This window comes from Kryptolebias marmoratus, linkage group LG24 (genome assembly GCF_001649575.2).
Source record: "Kryptolebias marmoratus isolate JLee-2015 linkage group LG24, ASM164957v2, whole genome shotgun sequence".
Lineage (NCBI taxonomy): Eukaryota > Metazoa > Chordata > Actinopteri > Cyprinodontiformes > Rivulidae > Kryptolebias > Kryptolebias marmoratus.
Genome location: NC_051453.1, coordinates 7,277,093 through 7,298,355, shown reverse-complemented (window position 1 = coordinate 7,298,355; position 21,263 = coordinate 7,277,093). Strand labels below are relative to the sequence as shown.

Genomic DNA, 21,263 nt, shown 5'->3' with positions numbered 1-21,263 from the left:
TCCATGTTTGATTAAAGGTAAAAACTTGCAGTCACTTTAGCAGAGGACATCTGTGAACCATGTGGGAATGCAGAAACTTACATCAGCTCCAGTAAACAGTTTCTCTAATCGAAACCTGCTGGGGAAAAAACAAGGCAGACTTTTTTTTTTTTTTTTTTTGGGTGGTGGTGGTGGTGGGGGGGTATATTTAAAGTCCAAATGAATTAGTGCACTTCAAAGGTAAGCAGTACTTTGTTTGACGTCATTAGATAAAAATGGCATGAGAGCCTTTTAGCACACCATTTCAAACATTCAGAGAGGAAAACAGATATCCTTTCATCTTCCTGGATGTGCTTTCATGTTTTTACAAATCTGGTAAAGACGGAGTTTGGCCAGTTGTGAGTCTTTTCAGCCCAGATTAGTTAATCCCCTCAAGGAGGGAGAATTGAATGCTTTAAGCAGCTGTCTTGCATTTAAGGAAGTAGTTCTTGTTTTGTAGATGGCAAACTGTTTTCAGCACAAACGCACATGTATTCATGGGGCGAAAGAGCTGCAGGAAGAAGGACTTACTTTTTCATATCTGCCTCTTTTAAGTACATTTTTCCACGTTTCCTTAACCCAACATGAATGATAAATCATTTGAATGTATTAGAACTATAATTATCTATATTAGCTAGATATATTTTGTTAGTTTAAAGCTCATCAGCCCTGCAGTGTGTCAGTTATCAAAACTTGGCAGAAAGTAAGTAATCCAGATTATTATGAGAAAATTTAATACCAAAGGGCATTTTCCTTGGCTAAACAATGCAGCTCTGCAGAACAGATTATCCTTCATGATTATTGTCAAACAGGATCTCAGCCCTGTGCTTCTCACAGTGAAAAATAAATAGATTAAAAGACCTTTGTGCATTCCCCTCAGCTTGTGACATGTAAAGAGTTTTGCATTGATATAGCCTAAATTGAAAACAAAATGTATAATTACTTTTAATAAAACAGCTTACCCATTTCTTAAACTTAGTTGTTTTGTTGTTGTTTTTGAGAAAGATGTTTAATTTCCACAAAAAGAAGCACAAATACATTTAAACAGTTTACTGCAGATGTCAAGCTACAGAAAAAACAGCATTAAATGACATGTTGAAAAAAACAGTCACGTTTTCTGGCATAAAAAAAGTCCAAAGAGTTTACATTAAAAAGGTGCTGTTTGGTGCCAACAGAAGATTTATTCTGCAAAGTTATTTACTTTCAGCGTCGTCTCCAGCACATGCAGCAGAAAATGCACCGTAACTGAGAAATTTTATATAAAAATGAAAAAGACATCAGCAGATATGACACAAAAAATGTCACTTCCTAAAATTTGTTCAAATCATCCAATTATCAAAAGACTTCATTGCAATTATTCACTTTCTCTTCACACATTTCTTAACAGTATAACATTTAAAATAATACTTTTATATATTTAAACAGCACATGTGTCCTTTACGCCTCATTTAAACATGCAGAAGATGAGAAACTCCAAATGTGACAAATACATTATGACTCAGCAGCTTCACGGCATAGTATTAAGTTGAAAGGAAAACTCCTTTTTTAAGACGGTATGTCAACGAAGAGGCCCAAACCACAGCTGTAACGCAATGAGTAGCTTTTAAAGCTGCAGTAAAGTCTTTAAAACCAAAATGCATTACCAAAAAAAAAATTATATCATAAATATACAGCCAATCATAAATATGCCAATCTGTTTCTTCTTCATAGTTTTAGTTTTACAACTAGTAAAACAATATACTGCAAAGTTAAACACTCAGTTTTATGACAAATATATTAAAATATTTGTTGAAATGTGGTTTTTACAGTGGGCTAACACACACATACGAAAACACAAGAGACATTGTTACAATTCTAAACCCTCATTGTCAATATTTTGCTGTTTCCTAAAGTAATATTTATTTATGACACATAGAAAGATGTGTCATAAATAAACACAATGCTATTACATTTTTGAGTCCCTACACATTACTGGTGCACCAAATGCCCCTCGTCCTCATTGCAACTGATATGAAAAGTTATTACAAAGCAGTTGTATATATTTTGAGCCAAATGTCAGTCTGATGTTATTTATGACTGATTACGCAGAGGAGTGAGATGGCTTTACTGTAGATGGCGGCGCCATATTTGATTTCTCCATATTTTCAGTGCCATCTGAGCCCAGGTTGCCTCCGAGCGAAGACCGCGTGAATCGTCGGATGTTCCCACTGAATGATGCGTACAAAGAAATAACGGAGCTCCTCCGAGACCAGTCAATGCGGGGGTTCACTCGCTTCAGAACTGACCTGCGGAACAGGATGTAGACCCACGGGTCGAGGATCTGGTTCCAAGTGGCAAAGCGTATCCATAGGAGCAGGTATCTGACGCTCATGGGGCTTCCAGACAAAGCAGTCTGGGCAATGAAGACCTGGTGACAGTGGGAGTGGTGTAGAAAAAACAAATTTAAACAGTGCAAAAAGAGGAAAGAAATTAAGAAACAGGTGAAAAATGAGTTAGAAAAAAGTGAGTAAAAAAAAGGCAAAATTATGAAAGAAATGAAAGAGAGAAATAAAAGATGAAACTGGTTAATGTGGATGCTCATGAACGCTGGCTCAGTCCAATCAGTGTCAGGGTAACTTTGTCACGGTCCTCCTGAGAAAGGGGCAGCCTTGAAACAATTAACCCCCCCACTTTACTTAAGCTGCAGCATTTCATGTGAGGCATAGCCTTATTAACATTACTTTAAGAATCTCTTGTGGCAGTAAACATGCTAACAAGCTCGATTCAGAATGACAAATTGCCTAAGTGCTGCTTATATTTTCTATTTAACATTCAGCTGGCATTAAAATTCTGCTCTCCTGTGGTTTACATCCAAGCAGTGCACAGAAATCTGCTACCTAGAGCAAAATTCATACCATTGTGTCAAAATGTGTGCATGCAAATTGTGATGCCAGTGTACGTCTGTGGGATTTTCTTTTTCATCTGTAGAGATTCTACATGGATTGAAATGACTAATAATAGTTTTGTATTTTACCATTTAGCTTAAGGCCAATACTTTCAAATATCAAAAACACTGCACTGTAAAATAGCAAGTAGGTGCAATTCAATTTTTTTTTTTCAAATACTGTCATTGCAAAACATTTAATGGCTCCTCTTGAATCATTTCAGTATAGTTTTAGCAATGCAGAGCTTTTTGTTACATGTAAATACTGATTTTTAGGTGAAAAGTTCTAAATTTTCTTAAACACTTAAATATGTAAATATTCTAATCAAATTTCTAAGCTCTGGTGGTAGAAAAATGACTACAGGATGACTCTAACACCATTATACTTCATAGTGGTGGTGTTTTTGATTTAAATGTTAACTCCTGGACTACGATTCCATCAAGAAAGAGCTTTTTTTTTCTGGCTACTTTTGCATAAAGTCCAGATTTGAGACATTAATAGCAGCTTTTCCTACCTGCTTAGAAGCAGAGGGTTGAGTTGAAGAAAAAGAAATTTGCCATTTGTGCCAGTAGATGGCGCTATATCCCAAATGCTGGACCTTTAATCATTTCAGTAAGTGTTTTTAATAGGGGGAAAGGTAACAAAAGCAACGCTGAGTCGTCTGCTTAACAACATTTTAATGTTTGAGCATCAGACAAGCTTTAGTTGAAAACTTGTATGGATATTACAGCTTTAATTTACCTTGTGTTGGGAAAGAAGTGGAATTTGACCCATTTAGGAAGAGTTTTCTTCAGCTCTCTGCTTGTTTCGGGAAATGAAAAAAGGCACAAGCAAAGTGACAAATGCTGGGAATATTTCAGTGAAATGTTTATGTATAATGGAACAGAATGAAGTAGACATTGCAGTAAAACCAAGATGGGGCATGGAATGGACTAGGAAGCATGCTCTGAGTTTTATGGCATTCTTATAGATAACAGTTTGGCACTGAACAAACTGGGATGTGCAAACGTGTCTACCCATGACTTTTATTAGCAGATGGTTCTGACATGCTGATATAGCCGGTCCACTACAAGTACTAAGACGCAGTGAGCAGTGACTGGGTGAGGTGTGCTGTTATATTTCAACAATTGCATTACTTTTTACTCGCCTCATTCGGGACACTTTAAACATGATGTATATCCAGGGGTCAAGTATTTGATTCCAGGTGGCCATTCGTATGTAGAACAAAAGCTTTTCCTCGCTTGTGGAGAAGGTCAGTGTGCTCATCAGAATATATATCTGTGCAGGGAAGGTTAGACATGATGATAGAATAACTATTTATTAGTTATAACTAACTATTTACCTTTTTTTGTGTGTGTTTTTGGCTTTTGTGTTCATTCTGTACACTGTAAAATCTAACGTGTTAATTTAAAAATTCGAGTCAAAGGGCTGGATAATTGTGAAATCAGTTAAAAATGTTCTGCTAACACTGCTTTAGGTTATCTTGCTTCTATACACCTATGTGTAAGTTTGGTTGATTTGTTTCATATGTATCACGGACAATAACTTTTGACGTAGTTGTAATTGGCTGCATTTCCTTTTAAGTCACGATCCATTCATTCTCAAAAGCTGAAACATGCTATTTCAAATTGGGCATTAATAGTTTCTGGAATGTAAGAAAAGATCAGAAGACTTTTATATCAGCTTGTCAAGAAGCTGCATTCCTAGGAATAAATGAAGCATTCACAGAGAAAGGAAAAAAAAAAGGAGCTCTGTCCTTTGTGCCTTATTAGGGCCAAACTATTTGAAGAACTGAGTTGATTACAAAAAGAGCTGGGAAGTTAAGGGTGAGAGTATTTCCTTTATGTCAAAAAGACATTTACGCCACCATTTGGTCAGAAGATAATTAAACAGGTATATTGTACGGTTCTAAAAAAAATGTAAAGGATTTTTTTTTTCATTAATCTTTCTTATTACCTCAAAACGCATAGTTACAGTCCACAGATAAGTGTAAAATTACAATAATTCAGCCATAATTGCACAGGTTGAAGCCAGGAGGCCAGAGGCAGGTGAACAAGTCAACAAAGCTCCATTTATTTTGCACAACTATGTCAGCTTTTTCAGTTACTTCTCTAAGAAAAGTTATTTTTACTCATAGAACAATTACATTTGAAAAAAAAGTCTTAAAATAGCAGTCATACAGATGCTTTGAAAAAAAACTATTTAGAAACAATAAAATGTGTTCAATAAACTTATATCTTAAGAAGCAATATATCATCCAAAAAAGCTGCTAAGTCCAGATTTATAGGGCAGCTGTGAGCCATTCCAAAATTCATTACATGGCTCATCAAGAAATGTAGGTGTGTTGGTAATACTAGACAATCATAAGAAAGTCATAAATCTTCAGTAAAACTGGCGTTAATCCTCCAAAAAAAAGGTAAAAGTCAGCTATCTAGAAAAAGTTTCATTTTATTTTAGAAAATATGTTCTAAAACTCGGTTCAGTGTTGGAAATAAAATTCCAGAAATTTTCTGCTCGTGTCAGAAAGTCTCGGAAATGACGTTGTCTTGCTTTATTATTTTTAACAAACAACAGCTAGTGATAAAGAAGTTAGGATCGTGCATAAAATAAAAAAGAAAAGCTTACCAACAAGGGGCACCAGCACACTGTAGCAATGGTCATAATCAGGATAAGCTGAACCATCATTTCCACTTCATGGTCCCTACGTCGCTGATTCCTGTCTGGTCCACAGCACACTTTAATCAAAGTCACCACACTCACTGTGTTGAGCAAAATTGACACAGTGATGCAAATCAGTCCAACAAATGAGAAGAGCAAGCTGAAGGCCCAGTCGTGCCTCTCTGGGCTGATGTTGAGAAAACACCAGGAGCCAGGCGTCTGAATGTGGTAGCTACCAAAGCCCGTCAGAGGCAACAGCGATATGCAGCCGGCAAAAAGCCATACCATCAGCACCATGGAGACTGTCCGTCCCTTGGTTATGTTGGTGGAACGTGCAAATGGGCAGTTGATGCCAATGAAGCGCTCCACTGCCATGGTGGCACCAAGCATCAGAGGGCATAATCCATAGAAGACCATTGACATTCCCATAAAGTTGCAGAAGTGGCAGGTTGGGTCGGACACGCGCCAATCCACATGTGTAATGTAGAAGGAGACCACAAATGAGCCTGTGACCAGAAGGCCCATGAAGTCGGTAACCACAAGACCAGCCAGGAAGATCAGGAAGAAAGAGCGCGAGAGGCTTCTCGTCCGTTGGCAGGATTTGATGAGGACAATAAATGCGATGAGATTAGAGGTAAGACCCAAACCACTGAAGACGGCCGAGAAGTAGATTTTGCCCATGTCTGGATAATAAATGTATGGAGTACTGGTGTTGGCGTAGCAGAGTGGAGTGTCGTCTGAGCCATTCATGGTGCTCAGCTGATGGAGTTTCAGATCTTACAGTACAAGGAAGATGAATCTCAGTTCTCCATCTAACCTAAAAAAACAAAAGAAGTCACATTTTAAAAACATTTATACTAAACTAAGTTAAGCTACAAAACATTTACCAGTAAAGTTCAGGATGAATCATTACACGTATTGTAACATAAGTAAGAGAAAAATACATTTTCGTGTTGGACTGCACTACAACTTCTGAACCCTTCATAATGCCTATGTGTATAGTTCACGCATAAAGGATTAAATAATGGTCACCCATCCCTGCTACTAAAACTTACCTTTTATTAATTAGAAAATAGACTTTTTTTTAAAATATGAATTTTCATAGGGATGAAGCCCAAGTTGGCATGCACTGAGAAAATAAAAGAAAAAAAGTCTATGTTGTAGTTCATCAGTTCATTCATTAAACTGATTCCTCTGGTCACTAAAATGAGCTTCTTTCTTTACATTTTGCCAGTGGTAATTATCATTGCACTTTAAACAAAAAAAGGAAGCTAGTCACAAGATGAAAGAAGTTGGGCTAATTAAACTATTTTCATTCTGGTAAACAATAGGTGAGCATTTGAGTCATTTGTTGGTTCTAATGTGTTTTTACCAGACCACAAACAGAGGACCGTATTTATCAAGAACACATAGAAAGAGGGAGAGCTTGAATATCCTGGCAGGAAATGCAGTTCCGAGGGTAGTGAAAGAGAATCACTTACAGGAAATAAACCCTAAGTCACACAGTTAGTCTAAAATGTCGTCTCTAGTGGCCTGTCCCCAGTCTGCCATAGCTGAACTGTTCGAGAACGGCTACCAGGTAATACAAACATAATATGCTGAAAAACAAATAAAGGAAATAGGATCATTTGCTTCATGCAAAATATTTGTTTTCCCCCAACTTATTTGGATGTTGTCATAAAATAAATATAAAAAGGAAGTTTAAAAAAAATCCCACAATTTTTTCTTTTTTCTTAGCTGCACTTTTAAGCGTTACAGTATGAAAGACAATCAATGTGAAAGGTCATCAGAGGTCACAGCAACAGTGATCAGATCCAGCTGTGGTCATGAGTTCATCCTGAGTTTCTATCAAAAAAAAAAGTAGTAAATAAATAAAAGGAAAAAACAAGAATTCAGTTCATGTAACAAAATAAAAAAAAAAATGCTGCATGTATTTTATGACTCAAAGACAAAAGGAGGGTGATAATGTAACTGCCTGTTTAGGTATGTGCTCATTTGTCTGTCATGTTAGCAAAATATCTCATGAACCAGCGGCTGGATTTTGATGAAACTTCCAGAAATCAGCTGATTAACTGTTGGAATCAACTCAAGTCAGTTTATCAAGCTTAGAAAACAAATAAATGGCTGTAACTCGGTTAATTTTACAGATATTGAACTGAAATCTGGTCTATTAGCAGCATATTCTTAGCTCTTACAGGTTTTGTCAGATCTTGCAATATTGTACATGAAATGTTATATTTTAAGATTCGACCAAAAAGGCTAAACTTTTACAAGATAAGATGATGTCTGACAAAAAGGCTGATGGGTGAAAACCATCTCTTCCAGGAATACAAGGTCTTTAATTATTTATGAGTTGTGGTAATAGTAATAAAGTCTGCAAAGCTGAAAGCTTTGCGCGATGAGGCACGTTGTTGACATTAAGTGATTATTTTTTCAGACACCATCAGTGTCAAATCCCAAACTTGTTTGTAAAAAATGTTACGGGAACACTTGTCCTCATTTTCTGTTTCTTTTTCCCTCTACACTTTTGTTTAGCTTGTATATATAAAAATAAAACTAAGAAAACTACAGCATTACACAAACAATTGAACAATAAGGGTTAGGAAGTTCAGCTGCTTAATCTAAAATACAGGAACACTTTGATCAACCTGTGTTACTTTTCCTTTTGCTTCATATTTTCCTGGTTTATTTGTGGGAAAACCTCCTTTAAAATGTATTTTTGGTCAAATGAGCAAAGAGCAGGTAAATTTATCACAGTCATATAATTTGTGAAACTTGTGACATCATTATTAGCTGCACAATATTTGACATAATTAGAACTGCCACCAAATCAGTGATTGGCAGCTTTGACAGTCAAATAAATCTATATTTTAGAGGCTGAAGCCTCACATGTTTGTAAGGAGAAAACAAGCTTCTCTCTGATCAGGTAAAGTATTTTCTACACAGACTGTAGTTTTGTTGTCAGTTCTTAATGCTGACTTTGTATTAAAAACAGTGATTAAATTAAGGCTTTAGACACTTGGTTGGTTTTATAAGAAACAATAGCCTTTGTTACCTCTGTATGAATCTTTTGTTTCTTTTGGTTTTATTTCGGTTTTACAACTCCCACCACCTCTGCAAGTCTCAGCTGGCGCTCGTAGTTTCTTAATATTTTGCTTTTAAAGGGCTAAGCTCTTCTTGGAAATAATAGGATAAAAATTGTGTCATTTTTGCTTTTTATTTTTACTTTTTTAGCCGGGGAAATCAAAGTTTTATATGCATTATTTTATAAATCTTGGGGAAATAAATGTGTATGCACTTTTCTGTCTCACAGGTTTAGAGATCTGAATGCCTCGGGTCCTGAAATTCTCTCCAGTGTACTCATTAGTTGACCGTTTAGCTAAATTACAACTAACATTACAGAACTATTGTCAGCACTGTTAAACCTTTTCTTTTAAATCTAAATGACATAAAAATCAACTTAAGATTCACCAACTAGAGCAACCCCTATTTTATGTTTCACTAACAACATTTTTAAAGTAAAGAGGAATAGGATAAGAGAGGATACTTTGTGCTGTTAGCTGAAAGTGGCTTTTAGCAGCAACAATCAATATGCCTAATTGTATTTTGGATTCCTAATGTGGTGAAATGGTTTCCTTTTCAAACTAATGTTTTGTGGGTCCATTAAAACTTATGGAAAAACCACAACAACAAGTTCTGTGTTAGATATGGGAAAAGAAAAAAAAGGAGACCACAAATATTTTTCACCACAGGCTGATGTTTTGTTTTGTTTTTTTCTTGTCACGCGTCATTTAAGCAAGGAAATGTAAAATCTATACAACTGGAGTCAGAGCAAGTTAGCACAATCAAATTCCAAACAGACTGTAAATAGACACATCAACTACTTTTAAAATAAAAACACAAGTCTGTTTTTATCATCTAATTATTCTGAAATTTGTTTTCAGACTGATAAATTAAACTTTTTTTTAATTTATCATTGATCATAGATAAATTAATATATAGATAATTGACAATGTATTAAACCAGACATGACTGAACTCTTATCTCCAACTTTGTTTGTAGTTGCACAACAAATTGGTGTTAAAGTTTTGACTTTTTGAAAATGATGATTTTGTTCAAATATTGCATCACATTGTCCACCTTTCACAGCCAACGAGTTAAACAAACTCCTGAAACTTGTTGTTCTGTTGACCTATATTACAAATAAATGGAAAGAAAATTGGTGAAGCGAAGAGGAGGTGTTTTGGTTTAATGTGCTCTTTTGTGCATTTTAACCTTGACTTTGTTAAAACAGTTCGATGAAAAGAGAAAGCTGAGCATTTGAAGATTTACTGCTCTGGCATGACAAGTGGGATCTTTTTCTTCATGTTTCAATTACACTTGCAAAGTGTTTACAGTAAACTGTAAGAATATGAGAAAATTTGTCTGTCTAGATGGTATGCAAACAAGAAAAAGAAAATATCAGAATGCAAAAAGTTCACCTGACTTATCTCATTAATACACAAAGGAGTTATAGGTCAAAATCACAGACTCTCCTACTGTTTATGCAGGAAAAAACACTACATGAACAACTCATATATGTACAAGTATTTAGGATTTTCCTTACCACAGAAGTGATCTCAAAGCTGACAGTCAACTGGAAACTTTCTACTTCATCCAAACCATTTCTGTGAAAAGTTATCTTAAGACAAAGAAAGAATTACTGAAAAGAGTGCTAAAAGGTGTCAAATATGTAAGTCTTTAGTAGAAAAGTGGCAGCAGCTATCTGCAGTAACCCACTCCCTCTCTTCAGCTGTGTTCTCTCGAACAGCAGCTCAGATACTCATATCTCACCCTCTGCTCACACTTCCTTCTGCTCGCTTCACTCCTCCCAGGAAGACAAGAGGGGAAGGGCTCCAAGGAGACACCACATTACACTTCAGGCAGGAGAATAAACATCAGTGAAAAGTTGCAGTGCACAGAGGAGGAGGAGGACAACATTTGTCTTACATTCTGGGTGCATCGAAATGTGTGTCTGTGTTTCTGATGAGGAAGTTTAACTGAGCTCTTGTACTAAACACAATGTGAATGTAAATGAGTGAAGTGTTTGAACTCTTATTAAAAAGCCACTGCTTTCCTCTGGAGTACTGTAATCACTGGAAAAAACAAAACGCTGCGTGGCAAATATATATCTTTTAGAACTTACTTTTCAAGTTACTGGAAGATGGTGTGTGAGGTCACCAGCACTGGATAAAATAACACTAAAAGTATCTGGTTGGCATCAGCAGATGTTTGACAGTTTTGATTTCCAGTTTTACAAAGAACCTCATAAACAGTTTATGTTACCAATAAACAGACACATATGCAGAGTAGATGTGGGACCTGTTAGCTACATAAGAAAAATGTTGGTTTAAGTCCAGATTATATGACAAAAGCTTGACAGGAAAGATTGAAAACTATCATTACGAGCAAACATAATATTGGAAATCTCACATTCACTGGCCTGTAATGTATTGATTATGCTATTTAAAAAGTTTTACTGAATGTCTCTGCAGTTCCTCCTGATAAGAGCGTGAGAATAAGCAGGCAGGGGGACAGCACTGACCCTAAAATAGCACAGCCTGGGTCTCCACCAGTGGAGGTAATGTGAGAATTTGTAAAATCCAAACAAAATATTCTGTGGATTCCTGCTAACATTTTTCAAGTTCTTTTATTTTAAACTGCTATAGATTAGCCAAAATTAGCTTTACACGTGTTTTATTGACCTCTGCCAAAGAGAGATATGTGTTTTTGGTAGAGTTTGTTTGTGCACAAGATTACTCAAAAAGCAGTAAACGAATTTTGATGAAATTTCCAGGAAATGTTGAGGAGATGATTGGGATCACGATCCGGCTTCTACAGTTCTTTACTGACTCTATGGCCAAGGCGGAGGTTTGCGCTCTCAGAGTGCCTCGACATACAGTGATGACATCACACGATGGTGATGTCATCAGTCCCATTATAACACAGTGATAGTGGGTTTGTGCTCTCCGAGTGCTTCTAGTTTTGAAATGTTTTTACCTCGCAGTTCGCAGTTTCACTTTCTCTCTTTGTACTCTCTCTCTTCTGACAGCCGCACTGCATGTTTACCAAATTCTACTTTTTTTTGCACCACCAAAAACAAGGCAAAAACATTCAAATCAGAGCGGTGACATCAGTGAACAGAAGCAGTGTTGTCACCAGCAGAGGCTAGGTAGAAAGAAATAAACACGATTAGATGCCAAATAATTTCATTGCATTATGGGGATATTTCTGTACAAAAAATTACAATGCTGGAAGTTATCTGCTGTTAGAAAAGGCACGTTAAAAGTCGTTTAGTGTAAAGGATATTAGGATTCATAAATTTAAGTCAATGACCTGCAAACATAATTGCAATTGCAACCAAAAGTCATCATTTATGCTTTTCTTATGAAACAAAGGGCTAATATCACACCTCTGATATCCGGGACTGTGTACACAAATGTCTTGGAACTTTGAAATGAAAACCCATTTTTAAAAATGTAAAAGTGTCAGTGCTTTGTATCTCTTTGATAATGAATAAGCTTCCAGAAAATATGTGATTATATGGAGGCTTAATCATACATTTTGCTTCAAACCATGGTTCACTGATGAGTGATCGCCTTCTAATCTGAAGATTAGAGGATTAATCACAAACTCTGCTCTCCACAGATGCTAATATATTATTGGTGCATGACAAGCTTAAAGAGCTCTGCATCCAATATATTGACTGAAAATGTTTAAGACATAGTGCTCCAGGAGTGTGTGAACAAGAAAAACCTCATAAAAGCAGTCTGAAGGACCTAAATAAGATTAAAAGGTTTAATGTTCATCTTATTTTCCCAAATCAGCACACTTTAGCATCATACAGTTTTGTAATCTTATCTCCTTTTTAGTGCAGAACTACAGTAACTTTGTATATTTAAACATATAGTTTCCAAATCAATCATGGCACTCACATTTTGCTATGTTATAGGATACAATTATAACCAGAAAGAAGAGATAATTCATTAAGAAATGCTTAGAAAATCTGACCAGGTCACACGCTGTAGCCCCTTGCGATTTGTGTCCACCTTTGAAAAAAGAGGAAATCATGAGGGCTTAGCTAAAAGATTTAAACTTAAATAATTCACAACTTTAACTATTAATGTGTCCAGTTTACTTTTTTGAAGGGAAACCAGAGGACAAACCCTTGTTACTCTGTCAGGTAATACGCTGTGAGTTTGTTGGCAAGAAGTTACAAAGTTTTCTGGAGCGACGAGCAAATAAATCTGGTTTATTTTTGTTCATTCATCTTTTCATCCTGTACACTCACACGTGAAATACTTTATATCATCACTGTAAAGAGGACTGCTGCCTAAAACAAAGTAATAACACTGATCATTACTTCTACAAAATATAATGGCAAATTAAATTAGTGGGTTAATTAGTGTGCGGATTTTATTTTCACTCTCACATAAAGGCACGAGTTGCACCTTTTTATGACGCACCTTGTTAAAGTCATGGGCAATAATCTCACAAAATGACATGGCGGGAAACAATAAATAAAACTCTGGAGTAGAAAAAGTGGATTAATTATGTACACTAGGCTAAAGCCTTGTGCGACATCCCGCTTGCTGTTCCTTGAATGAGAAGTCAAAGACTGCGGGACGGGGAAATAAATCTGGGGTTTCCAAATACCTGCAATTTGTCGAGCTTAAGTGATCCTGTAGGCTTTATACAAGCAGGTATGTGAGTAAACCTTTTTAGGAGAGAACAGACGCAGCTTTCCTCTTACTATCTTACACATGGATCGAATGTGGGACTGGATAGGATTAAAATGCTTAATAGAAGACATATGTTTGTGGTTTCGTGAACGTCTCAGTGGTTTGAATTTTACTGCTGTGTTTTCTTTGTTTTCTGACTTTTCGTTTTCAGAGCAGGATTTTCTCACACTTCTGAATTTATGATTTCCAGAGTTGATACATCTGAAATTTGTAACTTTTTGTTTGAATTTGTGAGAGGAAAAACTATATTTTCAGAAAGTATGGGGTCAGGATATTGTCAGTTTGAAAATTATTATTATTAGTTTTTGTTCAAACGTGTAAGAAAATTCTGCTCATAAATAAAACACTTGGCTAGAACAAACAAACAAAACAAAGCAGGGATGTGTTTAGAGTTCTGATTCACAAACTGTCACATTAACCATTTAACGGGGACCCTTTTGCATCAAATGTTGATCCAGAAAACTTCCATAGTGATATATTAAAAAAAAATGGTGGCTGATAAAAACTGAAATGGATGCCAGAAGACTTCTGGTTAAAATAATCTCCGGGAACACGATGTTTGTTCTCTCACTCTCAGGGCCACTGTTTATATATCTGGCATGGATCAGACCTCAGAAGAGCACTTTCTCCTTTGACTCCATCTCACTACCTGCTCTTTTCATCACCCTGTCTGAACCAGGACAAACAAAACACCAACGAGCGAAAACATCATGGCAGTCTTCTAAGCTTGCAGTTTGCTTTGGCTTCTCTGATCATTAAAACTGCAGTTAATGATTCTATTTCATAAACGTGGCTTTATCACAACTTGGGCAGGGCTTCAAAATAAAAGAGACTGAAAACACGAGTTAAACAACAAAACAGTCTGGATCATAGTGAGCTGCAACAAGAATGACAAAATGACTCCTCATGACACACCAGACATTCCCTTATATATCTGCACTTTTACAGGTGTTGCCAGTAAATCACCTGTGCACAATCTCTACTAACAGACTAGTGTGCATGCGGAAAAAAATGACATTTCCTGCCATGCAGCCCAAATTTCAATGGCCATAATTAAACTGATTTGTGCACATATACTTTTGCAGCTAACTTGTGCAAGTATTTAATATTCCTAGCACAACCACATTACAGAAACTCACTCTCTATTCATCTGGTGATGATTAAAAAAAAAGACATTTGGGGGATACAAAGACATTAGGAAGAAGTCATCAGAAACACGGTGAATTAAATCTTGTCTTTTGCAATCTAACCCTCTGTGATCTCATCTCACAGCGTTCATTACTCCATCATTGTAAGCCGAATATTGGATCCACTGTTGAACCCCACACCGGTCTCAAACTTCTATTAACTTTACAATTACCTTTGCATTCATCACTTCCAATCATTCTGCATAAGGTGCATGAAAATGAACAACTGTGTTTCTTATCTTTGTGACTTACTTCTTCAGCTTGACTTTGTTTCTGTAAGCTCATGATGGAAGGTAAATTTTAAATATTTTCCACTCTGGCCAACCCCTTAAAAGGATTCTTGCTAAATTATGCAAAATCAGGCTTGAACGCAGCAGCACGTAGTCTTTTATCTCTCCTAGGACTTTTCTTTTAAATACAATCACACAAATATACCATATATATATAAAAATAATAAAAATAAATGCATTTTTTGATTATTAAATATCAGCAACTTATGGCTTTGTCATCAAAAATCCTCATGGTTGTCCATAATTGCAACCATACTGCCAGTAAAATGTATTATTTTAGTTTGTCAGTTGCATTTATTTTGTCAACTTTACATGTTTAAATTGGAATTTAATGTTTCCATGTCATTATTCAGTGGACAGTTGAAATTGTTTTATAAAACTTTGAAAAGTACCAGGATAAACGTCACCTATGTACACTTTATAAAAGCAGGTTTGCAGTGACGTCATTTATTTCACCAATTATTTTTCACCAGTCAAGACATGATTGTACTTTTAGTAATTTAACTCAACAGAACTTCATACAGCCTGAAAAGACAATAAAAAGGTGCCTCAGTTCTCTTTTAAAAGGTACAAATTTGTATTCAAAATTCACAATTTTGAAATTTTAATCAAATTTCAGTCCCAAAATGTAATTAAATATTTTGCAGATGTTACCTAATGCATTAAATAATATACTGCCATATCCAAATATTCAGTCACTCAGTCCCTTTCCCTATGATTTATTGTTCTGTTTAATCTCACCACCATTTAGACTAAGCTCAGTACTACTTAAACAAAGTGGGTTTACTTTAGATAATAAGGAGCTGAAACCAAGATTATCTGTGAAAAATATCACTTTTGCAAGCAGTTGGTTACTCAGTTACTGTATCTATGAATAATGTTAAAATAAACACAGACACAAAGAAAACACAGATCAAAAAGGAAGATTTTTAGAGAGTATATTTTTAAAAGCTTGCCCGTTTCATGAAAGTTCACAAACCCTGCTGTTTATACACCGATGAACTGTGAGAAAGAGAGAGCACCGAAAGTGCAGAAGAAGAAACCATCCCGAATGTCAGAGGCTCATACCTGTGGAAAATGCCTTTATGGATGCTGTGCAGATGGGAAAGAAAAGTTTTGTTTTGTGCATAAAAGGTTAAAATATGTCAACAGCATTTTTCCCAAAAGAATGAGAAAGGTTCTGACGTACTTTCCAAAGAAATAAAAAAAAGGAGGTTTGCTTTAATTTGATCTCCAACCATCTCTGAAGGCACATTGGAAAAGAATCGACTCGAGGTGAAATCTGTAAGTGACGCATTCGGTCTCAGAAAACTGGGAAATTTCACGTTTAAGGCTTATGATTAGAACAAGACATTTTTGTAAATTGTATAACTGATATTTGTTTCAATTTTGCCTCTTTATGAAGTAAAGTGCAGTTTTTGGAGGTGGGGAGGCGCAGAGACAGGTCTTATGAATTCTGGCTGTTTAGAGGGATCACACCACATAAATCAAATTGCACATTTTTTCTAATTGCTGCTGTATCTTTTTTAGAATTGCATATAAATTTCTTTAAACCGTTACCACTTATGCTATTCGTTAGGCAGCTTGTTCTTCTTGATTTTCCATCCTAAAGAAACACAACTTTCTAAAGAAGAAAAAAACTTATTAGCATTCCTTGAAGGAATGCATGTCGCCCACCGCCTTGCATGTCAGCATTTTAAACTAAAATCTCAAATGGTCAGTTAGTGCTTAGAATATGTGATGAGGAGGACTCTCAGATACTACCACACCAATCTTTACCCCATTATCTGTTAAACTGACTGAGTTATAGCCAGTTTTGTGTTTGCCCAGGCCAATTAGCTGCTGTAGCCATCCTCCTTTGTGTTGATCGGCTGTAGATTTACAGCCAATGATTCATTTTTGAAAATGTCATTTACATCTGCTTTCTTGTTCATAAGGTGTTTTGCTAACAGACAGACAGAGTTGACTCCAACAGTTAAGGACAACATTTATAATAAAGATATTTTTCAATCAGAGTTTATGGTGGGAATCACCCTCAGCTACTACCACACTAAATTTAGCTCAGTATCTGTTAAGGTTGACTGAGTTATAGCCACTTTTGTGTTTGCTAAGATCAATCAGCTGTGGAGGCGTCATGAATTGGACTGCCTCCAAAAGGTAATCAGTTATAGATGCACTTCCAGTGATTACTTTTTATGAAACACACACACACACACACACACACACACAGACAGGCACTTACATTATCACTTGCCTTTCATGGCAGCAGGTGATAAAAAGGGTTCAAGATTCTTTTGAGTAATTATTTTGTTTCAGCCCAATAACTCAACTTCTCATCTGCTTAGCTGAAATTGTTTCTACTCTGACACTTCCATACTGTCAGCTTTAGTAGAACTAATTTACTTTCAGCACTGGAAAACTGGTCTGTATCCCATCTTGGCCCCCAAAGAAATGCACTTTCTCATAGTCCGCAAGCTCTTTGTAACAGTGGAGTTTATCCACACTGACATGAAACTTGGCCAAGTTCAGCTCTATCTGTCCTAAAGTGCCTCACCAGGCCAATATAATTATTTAAGCAAAGCACACGAGCCAAGAAAAATAAGTATACAAAAAGCAGACAGCTGAAAGCCCTTGCATTTCTTCTAAATGAAGTGTCTACTGTTGCATTTTACAAACTATCCAGCTTTTAGTTATAACACTAAATCAGTTTTTATCAGTGTTACAGCAGGGATATATTGGATTGCAACAATTACTTCAGTGTTTCAGAAAGTCTAATTATCATCAGCATCAGCAAACTTTTATTGGATATTATACTGTATTTCAGAGATACAGTCCCCACATTCCTATTCCTAACTTTTGCTTGTTGATTTTGAAATAAAAAAAGAATTATTGCCATAAATTAATCAAAAAGAATATCCTGTATTTCACACTAAAAAGTAAGGTTTGAAGCTGACAGCCTACATGATGAAAATAAAGCACAAAAAGGTAAAAAAAAAACAAAATAATATGACTGGACAGTCAAATAAAGAACTGGGAGAGAATAATTGCTTCCAGCACCTGAGAAGATGCTGGTACGACATTTGAGTTTATAGTGTTAGACTGGGAACAGACACGACTTTAAAATTTTACCAGGTAAGAAGCAATTTGCAAGAGTTGCTTCTATTCCAGCAAATTCACATTAAGACACTGAAACGTCTTCAAAGCTGATCAAAGTGGACAAACTTCACATGAGCGTACAAACTTTCATGAATTTGTAGAGACTTTTGTTTTTAATAGTCTAGTTATCAATTTCATTCCTGTTTTGTTATTCCTGTCCTCTGAATGTGAGTAAAACAACACTAAAAACCCAGCTAATGAAGTGATAACAAGGGACACATGTTGAGCTGAAACCCTGTGAGGTAAACTTCAGTGGATGCAGTTGAAAGTGAACATTTTCCTCTCATTGGATGAAGGGTAAGGCTTTGACAACGAAGTGTACATTGTGCAAATTTCCGAATGTGGGCCCCGCCTGTAGTGATTAAACTAGACTGCATTATCATCATTTTTCAGCCCAAATTCAATTCCTCAGCTTCAGTATGCTGCAATATGATATCATTGTGTTCAAATGGTCATGTGTACGAGAAGGCTTTAATGGTTCCTGCTCAGATGGTTTCATATATCCTTAGTCATTACTGTAAAATTCAGTTTAGAGCGCAAAAGCACAGATAGCATTGTAGGGTTTTATTCCCCACCATCATTCTTACATGTGTTTCCCATTACGGAAACATTATCTGTACAGTACTGGGCCTATTACGTTGATGAACGGAATGGTACCAGTGGCATTTGTGACCAAAGTCTAAATGAGATTTTAGAAACAGCTGCAAAAATGTTTTTCTTCAAGCATAAAGCACACTTTTTGGACGTTTCTGGTCAAGTTTACAGCTCCTGTAAGCCAGAAACTGTTTCTAATCAGAGCCCAGCACTTATATAACAGTACTTTGTACCAGTGGCATTCCTTGTCCTTGTATAGACATAGGAAGAAATAAAATATCCAAAGAAACGTGTTTTCTTTTCAACCACTGAGTCAAACTTGCCTAGAGCTGTGTAAACTCTACAAACACACCATTTAAGATTGAGTGCAAGAATTTATGTTAAGCCATTCATGTATTTTTTCCACTTCAAAACTATCTTGAAATTAGACTTGCCAAAATAGTTTTTTTTTTAAAAGCTACATTTAGAATGTTCCAAAAATACTGTTTTACAGTAATGTTATCAATGAAGATTAAAACACCAGTATAAAAATAGACAAACAAACACAATAAAACTGTGAACTAATCAAAAACAAGAAAACAAGAACAGGTAACAGAAGGCATGATTTATAGTGGCCATTATTATAGCACCTTAAAGTGACAGTTCAGATATTTTAAAGTTTGGTTTTGTGGAAAGACTCTGAACAGATATCCTACTTCTTATATAGGCAGCTTTTTGAATGATGTCAGTTTGGAGAATTAGTATAATTTTGACCTGATTTAATAAGCTAATGGCTAATCCTAAAAATTTCACAGCATTTCATACAAAAGCTGGTTTAAAAAATCTTTACACTTCTGTCAATTTTGCATTACATAGTTATTTATTTACCTGTTATTTATTTGCTAGATTTAATGCCTTTTCTGTCAGAATAATCATCCAATGTGATACTATCATTGGAGTAAAAATTTATAAAATAGCACTGGCCTGAACCACTTTGATTTTTTTTTTGTTTGTTTCAGGATAGCTTCAGTCCAGACCTCAGACTAACCTTTAGCTCATTAATCAAGTCAACAATAAACTCTATCGCTCCAAACTGAGTTCATTCAAAATGCTATCTACTGTACAATATTGTAATTGTTCATAACCTTTCCACAGAAACCCACTTCAAATCATCTGAAGTATCACTCTAATTTTGATCAAAGCTTTGACTAACTTAAAATGTCAAGTGTCTTGTCTTGAATAAGGTTAAACAAGAGATGTCAAAATGTTCAAAAAGAAGAATCAAATAGTGGACGAGGGAAGGAAGTGGCAGCCAAATGGTTGACAGAGAAGAAAGTGAAGAAAGTAGCCTGTCTTCCCTCTCAAAAACGAGCCTCTTGTTATTAGCAGCAATCAGTCAGTGGCAGAACTCTGGCTGCACATTGAGATGGCAGAAAGGAGCCAGAGAACATAAGACAGATTACAGGAAATAACTGTCCACGAGGACAGAAGTCATGTTTTGAAATGCCACCATTTACTGCTGACAGATGCTCAAACATGTACTTCACTTCAAAGATCTGGTTTGCTTGAAATATTAATGACATTTCATTTAACATAGTAAAAACTGCATTGGTCTAAATGTGCAAATTTCACATGCTGGTATTGATGTAGCACTCCTATTTAGCAAGACTATCTCATAATGGTCTGATTAGCATAGGGAACGCAAGAGCCTCTGGAGAAGACAAAGCATTTCAATAAATCATCCACGTTAATCCTTGAATTGCTTGAATGGAAATTGCAATTTAGCGTTGTCACCACAATGATGGAAGTCCCTACAATGCCCTGCAGATGGCAGCAAAGTCATTTGGCAGTTCTTTTTCATGGCGTACTATATCGAGGGGTACATGTTGTCACATCTTTTCAGATTTTTTTTTTTTTTTTACCAGCTGTACACGTACATGTTTGAACAATTTCCCCTGTTTATAAATCATCTCTTCTTCCATTTTTGGCGGCCTGCACTCAAATTATGAAAAGTGGCACGGAGTGACAGTTGTTCGACAGGTTGATGGACCAGATCCATCTTTTGCGCATTGAGTACAAGTACAAGAAATGTAAGAAGTAAAAAGAAGAGATCCTGCTGTCTCTTGGTTTTATTTATTGGTGATCCATGGCTGCTCATGTACATCATCCAAGCAGAGCTGCTCTCTTCGTAGCGTATCAGTAAACATGTAGACAGAAGCCCTCTGACATGTTTACAGTTCTGGCTGCAGTTCAAATGTTGGTAAATCTCCTCTTATAAATGGCAGTCATAAACATCTAATGGGCTGTCATGAATATTTTAGAGCCCTAAATATCATACAGAAAATGACCTCTGGAAAGCTACACTTTTAACAAGACACATTTCTTAGATGGATAACCTCCCCAGTCGGTGCAACACAAGGGCCTTTTTCTGGTTCTTTGGCTTTTTTTGTAGCATGATTGGATTGATTTGTCATTTGCAAAAGGAAAGAGCTTGGCCACGGGGCTGTGGATAATCCAATTTATCGCTTTGCCATTTATTACAAATTTCTGTGGCTTTTGGGTCCACTGTCACATCGATTCGTTGATTGCTTGCTTAGCTGGGTCCTAATGAGCTGCTGTCTGAATCACTGCATAATCGCCGCCCTAATTCACTTCTTCGCCTACCCTCACACTCGG

At 36.1% G+C, this 21,263-nt stretch overlaps 1 protein-coding gene across 2 annotated transcripts; it reads right to left on the bottom strand.

The window, feature by feature from the left end:
* Nucleotides 1-140: 140 nt before the first annotated feature.
* On the bottom strand, nucleotides 141-10,439 carry tbxa2r (thromboxane A2 receptor). 2 transcript variants are annotated; one of them, XM_037974327.1, is made up of 4 exons: nucleotides 10,207-10,439; nucleotides 5,568-6,417; nucleotides 4,090-4,220; nucleotides 2,237-2,425 (listed from the first exon to the last, which is right to left on the bottom strand). In XM_037974327.1, the coding sequence occupies exons 2-4, from the start codon at nucleotides 6,348-6,350 to the stop codon at nucleotides 2,386-2,388; spliced, it is 954 nt and encodes a 317-aa protein (XP_037830255.1). In that variant the 5' UTR covers nucleotides 6,351-6,417; nucleotides 10,207-10,439; the 3' UTR covers nucleotides 2,237-2,385. The 2 variants fall into 2 exon arrangements, with proteins under 2 accessions (XP_017268834.1, XP_037830255.1); XM_017413345.3 differs by lacking the exon at nucleotides 4,090-4,220 and having other exon boundaries at nucleotides 141-2,425; nucleotides 10,207-10,435.
* Nucleotides 10,440-21,263: the final 10,824 nt, after the last annotated feature.